Source organism: Glycine max, chromosome 11 (assembly GCF_000004515.6).
Source record: "Glycine max cultivar Williams 82 chromosome 11, Glycine_max_v4.0, whole genome shotgun sequence".
NCBI lineage: Eukaryota > Viridiplantae > Streptophyta > Magnoliopsida > Fabales > Fabaceae > Glycine > Glycine max.
The window spans coordinates 10,140,267-10,154,835 of record NC_038247.2 but is presented as its reverse complement, the minus strand read 5'-3'; the positions used below and the strand labels follow the sequence as shown (position 1 = coordinate 10,154,835).

Below are 14,569 nucleotides of genomic sequence, written 5' to 3'. Positions count from 1 at the left end.
GGTGGTGGTGGAGACTTGTAAACGTATGGAGGTGGTGGAGATGGAGATGGTGGAGGTGGTGACTTGTAAATATAAGGTGGAGGTGGTGAAGGTGATGGGGGTGGTGGAGACTTGTAAACATATGGTGGAGGAGGTGATGGAGATGGAGGTGGTGGGGATGGAGAAGGAGGTGGAGGAGGAGAAGGGGACGGTGGAGGTGGTGACTTATAAATATATGGAGGTGGTGGAGATGGAGATGGTGGGGGTGGTGACTTGTAAATATAAGGTGGAGGTGGTGAAGGTGATGGGGGTGGTGGAGACTTGTAAGCATAAGGTGGAGGTGGTGAAGGTGATGGCGGGGGAGGAGACTTGTAAACATATGGTGGGAGAGGAGAAGGGGAAAGAGGAGGAGGAGACATATACACATATGGTGGAGGAGGTGAAGGAGAAGGTGGAGGTGGGGACTTGTAAACATAGGGAGGAGGAGGTGATGGAGAAGGTGGAGGGGGAGACTTATAAACATATGGAGGAGGTGGTGAAGGGGGTGGGGGTGGTGGTGATTTATAGACATAGGGTGGAGGAGGTGAAGAAGATGGTGGTGGAGGAGACTTGTAATGGTATGGAGGGAATTTGTAGACATAAGGAGGTGGTGGTGATGGAGAGGGTGGAGGTGGAGATTTATAATAATATGGAGGTGACTTGTGATAGTAGGGTGGATTTACTTGCTGATATGGTGGTGGTGGGGGGCGTGGATAGTAGTTAGACGGTTGGCCATAGTAAGGCTTATAATCAGCACCAACACTCATAGCTATTAGGCAAAATGCCAATGCAAGGATCAGTCGAGGCCATTGCCTCGTTCCCATCTTCACTTAGTATGAAGCTCTTTTGTATGATCGTTCTTTAGAAGACTTACTATGATCTATTAATTTATTGCTTTGCAAAGTATGGATTGTAATCCTTTATATAGTGTTTGCTTTCAATCATATGGTCGATAAGATATCATTGTTGTTAGATGACAGAGTGGCTTAAAGTTTGAAAATATATTTATATTATTTCAACTTGATATATGTTGTGGTTTAGCATTAAACGATTTCATATTTTCCACGATGCGGGCTGGGTACAAACTACAAAGTCAAGAAGAGAGTAGTGGATGGCATGGCTGAATGAAGAGTTCTTGTTTGATATAAACAAATAATTGAAAACCGCGTCATAGCAGTCAAATCTGATTATTTCCTCTGCCATTTCACGGAGAACTGGCCATCATGATCGCAAGCCTAAAGTGTGAAACGGCTTATAAAAGTCAAATGCAAAACTTGCTCCAATTCTCTAATATGTCTTTTCTTTATAATTAGCTTTTGTTCTTTCTTCCTAATGGCTATATTTTCAGATTACAAAAACATAAAGTTATCTTTATAGCTATTTTATCCTTATGTCGTCGGTGAAAACTTCTTCAGGTTATAAGGCATCCTTGTCAATAGTCTAAACTAACATAATCTTGATAACACTCTAGAAAATTCTCGTTCTTGTGACTTCATAATTTTAATTTTTGACATGGTATATATAATTACTTTCTATGCGAGTACACCTACGTTAATTGTTTTAATCAATATCACGTGTGTATACGTTTTGCCTTTTTTAGGCCACCAGAGAAGTTTGTTCTAATAGACTCTTTGATCAATTCCACCCTGCAACTAATCTTTTTTATGCTAGCTATAGAGCAGTAAATGGATTTTTGCGTGTTTGAAAGCTCGTGTAATATTTTGTAAATAAAAAATTCTTGGTGTCGAAATGTAGATTGATTGTGGAAAGACATGTTGTAATGTTATTTATTTCTTTATTTTTATGTTGAACGTGTAATACTATTCAATATTCTCCTAAAAAAAATATTATTTAATATGTATTGTGCAATGTATTGTATTTGATTTGATTGATACAAAAAGACTATAAAAATACTTCGATCAGCACGTCGTTGCTTGCTTGTTGAATTCATGTCTCTCTTTAATTTGATTAGTCTCTTTAACTACCTGATAACCTCCTTTTTGTTATTTTTTTCTCTCCCAATTTTATCAAATTCATTAAATTAACCATGCTTGTAATTTTCTATTACTGCCCATTTAATTCATATTACATTAGTGCATTCCAATTTCAGCGGACATGACTTCTTTAATTTTCACCTTACGTTACATCTAGATTTCATTATTATCAATTCATGACACTATATTTGTTAATTGGAAATTGATTGTCCTATATAGGTATATATTGATACATATGATATCTTCCAGGGTTGATGTTAATTACAGTTGTTTCTCCATAGAAGTTTGGTTAGGCGCAGATCAATAAGAATGGGATAGATTTATACTTGTCATTGAACTGCACATGACCTCAACGCAAAAATTGCTCCACTTATATATATAACATTATGAGATGGATAGAATGGTTAAATTTTTCCTTTAATTTTCACATGTTTCTAGCCTAACGAGAAAATTGGAAGGGACGTGAAATTATATTAGCAGAAAATTAAAACTATACTAGGTAGCCTTAGGGTTTTATCAAAGATCAACCTATCGCTGCTTGGGTTAATTATATATATAGCAGCAATATTGTGCCACGGGTTTGAACACGAAATGAAATTATGTGGGAAGGGGCAATGCATCTTCCATTTACTTTTATGTCTTTCCAAGTTTGAAATAACTGGATAAAAATTAACCGTCTCTGGCAATAAACTTCGGATCAAGAGTTACTTAATTATATATGGTGCAAGCTTCCAGTCGTAAAAATGTACAAAAGTATCCTACATAAACTACGGAAAGATCTACCAGTATGTATGCACCAGAAAATAAAAAAGTAGATTAATATATTCAGATATTTTTCTTACTTAAAACTTAAAATAAGGTAATTAATAGTATTGCCTAATGGGGAAGAATAATCGTCCTAATTAGAATTTAGAAGGCATATATTTTAATCAACATATATGTCTTCTATACGCTGTTACTTGTCATAGTAATTTTTATCCCCATTAATTTTACCAAGTTAATTATTACTTAATTGCAACATTATCGATATCTCACCTCCATCTTCTTTAATTATTATTTCTCCCACGTCGGTTATACTCTTTGCTAAATAACTACTATCCAAGAGTATATCTTAAGTTTTTAGTTGACATCAACTTAAGGGACTACTCCGTCAATTAGAATATTTGTTGATTATGTCAGACATTCTTTAAATAACTATATAAACATATTTTACACGCTGAAAATGTTAAAAGATCTTAAATAATTTTTCTGAAACACAGGAAAATTATATTAAATTTATAGTGCAATAAAGACATTCGAAAGGTCCCCTTAAAAATCGGTTCATAAAGGGTCCTACCCAGTCATATAAGCACTTATCAAATTTGTTAAATATCAGATGTGAGACTATTCTCAACAAATTATAAAATATTTTTCTCCCACTGCGTTCTAACTTTTAAAATATTTTTTCTTTCCACTCATATATGCATATATTTTTCTTTTCGGCTTGGTCAGAAAATCATCCATATTTTTTTTTTTTGTGATGAACTATTCCTAAGGCTATTAGTGCAAGTTGGAATTTCTTTTGGTTTCACATGTTAACTTCTCCTTTCTCATTGGCCAAAATAATACTTTTATCATATTGTTCACTTTAATTAGACATAGGCAGGTTGTTTAAGTTATCTTTCATTTTGCTACTCGATAGTTTTTTATTATTAAAGTGATGTTTTTTTATAGTAAAAAATTTAGGTGAATTGAATTTCGAACATACATTAAATCAGGACATACATCATACTTTAATGAGTTTGTTTATAAAAATATTTATAGATTATTTATCAATAATTCTCATATCAACAATGAGGTTCGAAGTTCGAACGCATATTATTGTGAGATAAGTTTCATCCTTATAAATTTGACCATTGTTGACTAAAATGATACTTAATGACTTTGTAAGTGAGAAGCATACATATAGGGAGACTACAGTCTACATATTCTTATTCTTCTGTATGTTTAAAGTTTGCTTGGTGGTTGCTCCATGCTGTGTAGATAGCCAGCTCACTTGTGAAGACTTTCTAATCGCGCGGAAGAAAACTGTTCTGAATTCTGAGTGAAGCCATCGTGGCCCATATGCATATTACTTCCCTATACGTTCACACTTTCCCTCCGAAATCCGAATCGTGAATAATGGGATGGGAGCGATTCAAATATAACACAGATAAGATCATAAAGCGTATCATATTTGGATAATACTGAATCGTATAGCTCAAAAATAGTAATATTAACTTTTAGTTCATTGAAGAAAAGATAATAAAATTGAAACATGTAATTTCATAACGCAAAGAAAATGGAAACCAGCACCAACTAAAAAGGAAATATAATATATAATGTATATATGAAAAAGAGATTAATACGCACTTTTGAGTTAACACCAATACACACTCATGGGCTACACTACAGCCAAAATAAGGCTTACTTCAGAGTAGACCTTATTCTGAATAAATTTTTGTAATTATAATTAAATTAAACTCAACAATGATGAACATAATTTATTAAAAAATTTAAATTGATCTAGCCACAAGCATAATACACAGGAGGTGAGGGTGAGTTATAGAGGTGGGGTGATATGGTGGAGGAGGCGAATGTGATGATGGAGGTGGGGATTTCTATTATTATGGAGGAGGCGGTGAAGGTGATGGAGGTGGTGGTGACTTATAGTAATAAGGAGGTGGTGAAGTGAACTTAGGCCAGACGTCAAAAATCTTCAGGGACAAAGTGATTGCATTATGCTCATGCATCAAAACAAACATCTAGAATTAGAACTTCATACATTAGTCTTTGCAAATCCATTTAGGATATAAATAGACATCAGGGACAAGTATTCTAACAATTTTGGGTAGGAAAAAATTCACCAAATTGATAGAAAAAAATCTAAAATAGTACATATTAGACAAATAAGATCGGCTAGGTCACAACATTATCACATTCTGAATTTATCTTTTTTTATCTTCATCTTAATCTTTTGTTTTTTTTTCATCTTTTACTTTTCTTATCTTATCTTTTTTTATCTTTATCCTTATCATCTTTTAATCTAAATCTTTTTTCAATCTTTTATTTTTATCTTTAAATTTGTATCTTATTTCTCATTTTTATTTTAAATTTCTTATCTCTGCCTTGCAAATTGGGTTTGTATCAATCTAAATACAAACAAAGTTCATGTGATTTCGACATTTAGACTTTCGAGTATTTTACTACTTGTAAAAACTAGTGCACTTGTCAACGAGTTAGCATGAAGATTTGTAGACATATGGAGGGAGAGGTGAGGGAGATGGTGGAAGAGGGGATTTATAAACATACGGAGGTGATGGAGATGAAGATGGTGTCAGGGGGACTTGTAAACATATGGTGGAGGTGGTGAAAGTAATGGTAGGGGTGGTGACTTGTAGACGTAAGGTGGAGGTGGTGAAGGTGATGGAGGAGGAGGAGAGTTATAAACATATGGAGGAGGTGGTGAAGGAGATGGTGGAGGTGGAGACTTGTAAATATAGGATGGAGGAGGCGAAGATGATGGATGTAGTGATGACTTATAATAATATGGAGGAGGTGGCGACTTGTAATAATATGGTGGAGGTGAGTGGTAGATATAAGGAGGTGGTGGTGATGGAGAGGGTGGAGGTGGAGATTTGTAGTAATATGGAGGTGAGTTGTAATAGTAAGGTGGACCGTTTGCTTGGTGATATGGTGTTGGTGTGGGGTGTGGATAGTAGTTGGATGGTTGGCCATAGTAAGGCTTATCATCAGCGCCAACACTGATAGCCATTAGACAAAATGTTAATGCAATGACCAATGGAGGCCATTGCCTGTTTCCCATCTTCTCTATCTGAGTTTGCAGCCCTTGTTCTCTCGTCCTTTAGAAGACTTATTATGATCTATTAGTTTCTTGCTTGGCAAAGTATGGATTGCAAGCCTTTATATAGTGTTTGCCTTCAATGATGGCTGATCGATAAGATATCTTTGTTAGGTGACAGTCTGGCTTAAAGTTTCAAAATATGATTACATTATTTTAACATTTCAACTTGATGTTGTGGTTTTCCAATAAACGATTTCGTATTTTCCACAACACGGGGGCTGTTAACAAAGTCAAGAAGAGAGTTGGTGATGGTACGGCTGAATGAGTTTTTGTTAGGTTTAAACAAATAATTTTCAAGCGCGTCATGTTTAGTATAGACAATTCTGATTATTTCCTTTGCCTTTTTGTGGATAACTGGCATTATGATCGCGAGAGCCTTAAGTGTGAAATTGCTGATAAAGTCAAATGTAAAACTTGCCCGAATTCTTTAAAATGTCTTATCTTTATTATTAGCTTTGGTTCTTTATTCCTAATCGCCATATTATTGGTTAAAACATAATCTTGTCTTTATGGTTATTTTATGTATCGTCGGTGAGAACTGATTCAACTTATATACGACATCCTTTTCTCCATAGGCTAACTAACATACTTGACGAATTATAATAATACTGTAGAAAATTCTCATCGTGGCTTGAAAAAAAAAATTGACTTGGTATAATTACTTTCTATGCCCGTAGGACTATATATATCAATTGTTTTAACCAATAATATAACACGTATGTACTCCTTTTGCCTTGCTTAATTTTTTCACCATCTGAAGTTTTTCTAACTTTGATCAATTCCACTAGTGCTCTCCCTGTACCAGATATTTTTTTTTTATGCTACTGCAGGCAGCAGACAGCAGTAAATGGATTCGTGATCGAGTTTAATTTGAAAGCTCGTACAATTTTTTTGTTAATAAGAAATTCCAGGTGTGTAAATGCAGATCGACGGTGGAAAGATTTGTTGTAATGTTATTTATTTCTTTATTTATTTTGTGTTGAAGTTGCAATATTATTCTGGGTGTTTTTCTTCTGATTTGACATTGTATGACTATAAAAAAAAACTTTGCCTAACTAATATGCATGTTTCATTTTCATTCAATTAGTCTCTCAACCAACCAGATAACTCTCCCTTGGTTATTATTCTCTTAATTTCTCCTAATTTTTAAGAAAAAAAGGATTATGCATCAAATTACATAGTCATTAAGTTACCATCCATCATTAAATTTATTAATTTTTAAAATAAGTATCTTAAAATAATTCTGATAATTTATGATTAAATGACAATATAAAATATAAATACTCAATTTTTAATTTCAAAATTATTAATTTAGTCCCTCCGGTAATCTTTCTAACACATTTTATTCGAATCACATTATTGCAGAACAAGTTTAGCGGTAGGCTCTTTTAATTTCACCTTACAATATTGAGAATTCATTATTGTAGTTTTGTACATTCATCATTCATCACACTTGGTTAATCAGAAAATGATTGTCAATGTATTGATACATATGTGATATATTGCAGGTGAATGATTTCAATTAGAGTTGTTTCTCCATAGAAGTGTGCATAATTAGGAACATATATAACTGCAGGTTTCAACGCAGTCTGCTCCCCTTATTGCATTATGAAAGTATCCTACATAAATGGAAAAATCAGTATGCGCCAGAAATTAAAAAGGGGTATATCGGTGTTTCGACTAGGCTTATGAATGGGATATTCAGATATATATTTCCCATACTTTGTTGAAGGTAACGGGTAAAGGTGTGGCTTGATTGACGAAGGAGAATAATCGTTCTAGAAAGGCATAGTATTTTAATCAACAAACTGAATACATCTTCTAAAACGTTGTTACTTTGCCATAGGAAAATATGTCCCCAATTTTACTTAGTTACTTGATACATTCTTCACAATATCTCACCATCATCTTTATTATAACTATATTTTCAGTTGTCGTCGTACGTCGGTATAGTCTTATAGTCTTCGTTAAATATAACTTTGTTTTTAATTTCCCAAGAATATCTCAGTTTATAGTCTGGTATTAATTTGAATATTTAAGGGACTCCGTTATGCTGGTCTTTTTTAATTTGATAAATAGCTATAAAGATAATACATGTAGAAAATATCAACAGATATCTTGAAGTAAATTTTCTGAAAGACTGGAAACTTATAAGTTTTTTTCTCTTGACAGTCTATATACATACAATTAGCTTCTTATACTAGAATCAAAGTAATTGAACCCACTTTTTTTCTATGATGAACTGGAAAGTTAAAAACTATCGAAGAACGTCTTTTCCTTTTCTTTTTTTTTTTTAATTTGGTACCACCGTATGATAATTGTCAAAAATATATATTTAACTGAGACATGTGAATTTAGACAATTATCTCATATTTTCTCTTATTCAAGACTTTGTTTGTCTTTTTGATGTAAATTGTTAAGTTGTAATTTATCATTGATAACTGCTAAATAAGAGTTATTTTTTTTATGAAAATAGAGTTAAAATATCTTTAAAAACAATTATTTAACAGTTATTCATACTTAATTGTTAAGAATTGGTGTTTTTCTGTTCACGACTTGCATATATAAAAATTGGAGGGACTAAAAGCAAAAAGATGCAGGAAATGCGAAAAAAGATGAAGATTTTAGCATTACGCCTAGCCCAAGATGCGCTCAGCGCGTGCTAAGCGCAAAAACGGGTACCTGCGCTAAGCAAGCAGAGCGCACTAAGTGCAAAAATAGGCACATGCGCTAAGCGAGCAGAGTGTGTTAAACGCGAGTACGCAAGGCTCAAGTTCACCTCAACAACTATAAAAAGAGAGTCAAAGGGAAAGAACGCACCAAGTCAGCACTCTCATACATACCCAAAGCCTGAGAACTCTTCCTTAGAGAATTCTTTCCTCTCTCATCATTTTCTTATTCCCTTCTTCCATCCCTTCTCCTCCACAAATTCTTATATCTCCATCTTAGTGTAAGGTCCTCATGACTATAAGAGACTAAACCCCTAGTTAGGGCTTGACAGGCCTAAAAAGTCAAAGAGATGTACGATGTATTCCATATTTATCAATGCAACAGGTGTTTTCTATCCTATTATCTTTTTCTATTTATATTTCATGTATTACTCATCTTTACATTATGTTAGGGGTTAGATACTCGACAGAGAATTACTTTTAATAAAAATATAAAGAAGATATGCATGCATTAGTTTTAGAGGTTAGGCGCTTGACAGAGGATAACTTCTAATAGAACTAAAAGGAAAAGATATTATAATGAAACCATTGCTAGACATAGGATGATAATGTTATGCCCATGCATTAAAGCACACATCTAGAATCAAGGTTTCATGCATTTTATCTATTGAATCTTTGCAAAGACATTTGGAAAATAGGTAAGTAAAATATGCTTGTCATCGTGAGGCATCAGGGGCAAGTAGTGTAACACATGTGGGTAGGATAAATTCACCTAATTGATAAAGAAAAATCCAAAAATTTATACATCCTAGGCAAACAAGACATGTTAGGTCTTAACATTTGCATCTATTGAAATCTCTAATTAAATACTTTGCTCTCTATTATTTTCACAATTACGCCCTGCATCGGTTTTGCGATAAACAGATACAGAAGGTGTGTTAAAGTGTGTAAAACTTTCACATCGATTGTCTCTATGAGCAGATATAGAAAGTATGCCTTCTACACAGTAATTTTTATTAAAATAAGATACATAGTATATTTTTATTATCATCACAAATTACATACATGTAAATAAATAAGTCGTTGCTAATACTGGACTCAGTTTTTTTTGAGTAAAATCTCAAGTTCAAATCTTATAGATAAAAAAAATATAAAAATTTCTTGAAAATTCCATTAAAAATGACAACTAGATTTATTAATAGGTACTTTAAGACCAATATTATCATGATAAAAAAAAATTACATGCATCTAAATTAAACATACACCTCACTGTTTTTAGTTCATATGAATATATACTAGATCTCTCATTTACGAATATAACCCTGAAGTCTACTCAATATATAATAAAAGGTTGAACTCTTATAAGTTGAATTAAAGCTCAAAAGTATAATTATAAGCTGAATTTCAATTTTAATGAAATTGTGATAACAAGCGTATTAAGATAGTATTTATTTAATTTTATTAATATAGCATTTAATTTTAATGAAATGTTTTAATTAATTTTATATAGTATTTAATGAATTATTAATATAATAATTTATTGAGTAAATTAAACTCGCACGCACGTATTTTATGCGGATTGCGCCTGATATTCCTAGTTAACGGTAGGATTGTTAATGACATTACAAACAGGGGTATAAGTAATACATATAAAACATATATATAGGTCGCTAATGTAATTTATTCATAAAAATGTATTTTTTAAAAAATTAAACACTTAACTACAGAAAGAGTCTAAACATGTACTGATAAATAAAGGTATTTCTGAGAGTATACAAAGAGACAACCCTTTTGGAGACATCGGATTTGATCAAATAAAAATCTTTATTTCGAAGAGTATATGAACTTATACAGAGAAGGAAATGGAAACCTAACACCAACCAATAACAAAATATGACACTGTGAAATTTGATAAAAGAAATTAAAACAAAGTTAATTATGAATTAACACTCACTGATACATATATATATAATAGTACAACATATGGGCACATCCATAACATGCATGGCTCTTGCTATAGCGCAGACCATATATTATTAACGAATGCTCGCTAATAAACTGCAACAATGTTGAATCTTATTTAATGGATAAATTCAAATAGCTTTAACTCCTAGCCTAATACACGGGTGGCAGGGGTGATTTGTAGACGTAATGTTACATATGCTGGAGGATGTGATGGTGGGAATTGTGGAAGTGAAGTCTTGTAGTAATATATGGAGGAAGTGGTGAAGGTAATGAAGGAAATTGTTACTTATAGGCATATGCTGGAGGAGGCCAGAGAGATGGTGGCAGTGGAGATTTTTAATAATATGGAGGAGGTGGGGGTGGGGACTTGTAGTCATACGAAGGAGGTGGTGGTGGTGACTTGTAGACATAGGGTGGTGGTGGAGATGTGTAATAATATGGAGGTTTATAAACATATGGAGGTGGTGGTGGAGATGCATAAACATATGGTGGAGGTGGAGGTGACTTATAAACATATGGAGGTGGTGGTGGTGGGGATGGATAAACATATGGCGGAGGTGGTGGGGACTTGTAGACATAAGGAGGTGGTGGTGGAGATGAATAAACGTAAGGTGGAGGTGGAGGTGACTTATAAACATATGGAGGTGGTGGTGGTGGGGATGGATAAACATAGGGAGGAGGGAGGAGGTGGGGATTTGTAGTAATAAGGAGGATATTTGTGCTCATAAGGGGAAGGTGGGGATTTGTAGTAATATGGAGGGTATTTTGGTTCATAAGGAGGTGGAGATTTATAGTAATATGGAGGGTATTTGTGCTTATAAGGAGGAGGTGGAGATTTGTAGTCATATGGAGGGTACTTCGGTTCATAAGGAGGGGGAGACTTGTAATAATATGGAGGATATTTGGGTTCATAAGAAGGTGGCGATTGATAGTTATATGGAGGTGGTTTGTAATAGTAGGGTGGATACTTTGCATTATATGGTGGTGGTGTTGTTGGATATGGATTTTTGTAGTATGGTTGGCCTCCATAGTAAGGCTTATCATCATCAGCAACAACGATGCTAGAAATTAGGCAAAATACAAGGGCATAGATGAGTCGAGACCACTGCCTCGGCTCACCTGAAGTTTCCATAGTGTGCTTCCCTGTCTGTAGCTTATTACTTGGAAGATAGACTTGTGGTTTAGTTATGCTTAATTTACTTGGTAAGCATAGTAAGGATTGTAACCCTTATATAGTGTTAGTAGTACCTTCCATCGTATCTGGGAAGATTCCTTAGTTAAATGCATTAATTGTTTTATAATATATTAGACCAGATTTCGAGGTTGATATGCACCCCTATAGCCTTTGTTTTCATCATTTTATATTAACAAAGTCAATAAGCTTAAGGTAGTTGGTGATGTCATAGCTGAACAAGTATTCGTTAGATTTAATCAATATTGGAATACCGCGTCTAATCAGGTGATTAATTTAATTGTGAGCAAAAAAGCCATTGTGTGAAACAGATTATGAATTGAAGTAAATGGTTAAACTTAACTGAATTAATTATATAATCTGTCTTTTCACTATAATATATAGCTTTGGTTCTTTATTCCAAATGTCAATATTTCAGGACTGTAAAATACTAAAACGTAATAATCTTATGTGCCAAAAATCAAAAGTTGTGTATATTAATACTATTTTACGATCAAATGTCGTGTATAAACAGCTTCAACTTACCTGGTGTCCTTGTCAATTGTAATGCACTTGACAAATAATTATATTGAAAAAATATTTTTTTACTGAGGAAAAAATATTATTAAAATGTTAACTTTTGACTTGGTACATAATTACCGTCTATCATCAATTAACTTCTGCACTTATATCACTTAATAACATATTATCCGTGAAGATAAAATAATGTTATAGATATTTTTACATAGTATAAGGGCGGATGTACCGAAGTGCAGTGGATTGTGAATCCATATATATATATATTTAATCACTACTGGTTACAAATCAATAAAAATAAATAAATAAATCCACTAGTTACAATTCTGCAAATATATATAAGGCGTGACACTTAAAATGTAATTAATTATTTCTTTTACAGTTATTTCGATCAATAACACTATAAGTAAACTCCTGGAAGAAGAAAAAGCACTCAAAGATCGAGTTAAAGTAAAAGTTTTACCTCTTTTTTGAAACAATTTTATTTCGATCAAATATATCAGGGGGGTCAGTGGATCACCAGCATAAGTTAGCTTCAGTGGATTTTTTCAACCATGTGATTTTATTTTAAGCCAGAATAGTAAGTGGATATTCCCGACTTCGAAAGCTCGTGCATGGATATTGTAACACACAAAAATGCTGAGTCTCGAAATGTAGATTGACTGGGTAAATGTTTCTAATGTTATATTATTTTAATTATTAGGTTTACAGTTTACTTGTAACATATATATACATATTTTAATTTGTTGATGTTCCAATAGGACTAAGACAACTCGTAGATTACTTAATTTACATATTGTTTGCTTGACGAGTGTTTCTTCCTCATGCGATTAGCCTTTTCTAACTACCAGATCTCTCTCTCATTATTTTCCTTAATATTGTTTTTCTTTCAGTACGTTTTATCAAATTAATTGCATTAGTCATACTCAAAACCCTCTTGTGATATATTTTCTATCTACATTTCCTCTTATGATCAAATTCTGCAGTTAGAACTTCTTTTCACTTTATTTAATCAATTAATTATTTATAATTAATCATATTAAATGTTTGATAATTAGTTTTCATATGCTATTGGTATGTATCATGCAGGTGACTAATATCACAATTTTTAGTTCATAATAGAGCGAGACCAGGCTGTTTCTTAGATTATCCATTAGTTAAACTATCAAAATCGTGTAATTTTGGAACTCAACGCTGTTTGCACTATTTGCTGCACTCGCTGACTTAAATATTCCTTACGTCATAAGGGTAATATATTATTAGATTATAAGACAAGCATAATGGTTGAAAAAGTCCTTTAATTAAATTTCCACTCAATCTAACGAGAAAATCAGAAAGGATGTGAAATTATATTTGCAGAAAAGAAATTACACTTGAATATATCAGGTAATCAAGACATGAATTAACTTGCGAGAGATTGTTCCAACGTCTTGAGTTCAAATTCTAAATATATAATTGTATTAAATATTTTAAAGGAAAGTTTTATCATCGTGATTCTATCCGTCTCAAAGAGCTAGATTGTCACTAATAAAGAATATCATGTCATCTAAACTGGAAAAAAAAAAATCATTGAAGAACTATGGATTGTGTGAAGTTACTATCACTCCTCGTGTTATAACAACCATATTGAGCCACTTTTAAGTTTGAACACGAAAACGATTTGGGATCTACGATTCAGCTGAAAGAAATTTTGACAAGAAAAATAAATCAGCTGGGTCTTCCTGAAATTGTTAAACAGTTCCATTTTCTGGATCTTAAAGTACATGTAAAAACTAACTGTTAGGGGTAGCCAAACTCGTAGTAGTTAAGAAAATTTGGAGAGTCGTTTTTCTAATTTTTGGTTGAGTGGGACATTCAGAATTCCCATACTTAGAAGGTAACGTGTGGCCTCATGTAATAAAAATGAGACAAAGTCTTTACGTGTTTGGAAACAAGTCTTTGGAAGCCTAAAAATCACGTCTATTTATATATATATATCATGTGTGTGAAAGTTATAGTGTGTGAGGTGTTGTGATCTTCTATATCCATCTTCAATTCCTACCAATAGGAAAAACATACACGTGAAAAATCACGTTGCCGATCCGCAATCAAACAGGCACTTAATTGACGATATAACGTTATCGTGCGGGCTTGGGACGGCTTTGTAAAAATAGGTAACAAAGCATAATAAGTCTCACTCAGTACTCTGCCATTGTTAGAAACTTTGGCCCCAATTTTACCAAATTAGTTGAGACATTAATCAATAATCAAGATACCTCGTTGCTATGCACCTCAAATAATTTTATTCAGTTTTTCCATTAATGTGGCCTTACTCTGTTTATTATCCGCATAT

At 33.2% G+C, this 14,569-nt stretch overlaps 2 protein-coding genes and 1 pseudogene across 2 annotated transcripts; all 3 read right to left on the bottom strand.

Moving 5' to 3' along the window:
* Positions 1-2: 2 nt before the first annotated feature.
* LOC100783677 (extensin-2) lies at positions 3-983 on the bottom strand (the record flags this gene model as incomplete). Its single annotated transcript, XM_006591503.4, has 1 exon — positions 3-983. A coding segment is annotated over exon 1 (840 nt), but the record flags the coding sequence as incomplete, so codon positions are not given.
* A 4,384-nt stretch (positions 984-5,367) lies between these two features.
* Positions 5,368-6,013, bottom strand: LOC102660749 (extensin-2). The gene has a single exon (XM_041006719.1). It carries the CDS (start codon positions 5,854-5,856, stop codon positions 5,368-5,370), a length of 489 nt encoding a protein of 162 aa, XP_040862653.1. The 5' UTR covers positions 5,857-6,013.
* Positions 6,014-10,500: 4,487 nt separating this feature from the next.
* LOC102664567 (extensin-2-like) lies at positions 10,501-11,732 on the bottom strand (annotated as a pseudogene).
* Between the last annotated feature and the right edge of the window lie 2,837 nt (positions 11,733-14,569).

Bases quoted from the DNA above. Each gene is read 5' to 3' on its own strand.
- LOC102660749 (XM_041006719.1), bottom strand. From the start codon at position 5,856: ATGGGAAACAGGCAATGGCCTCCATTGGTCATTGCATTAACATTTTGT.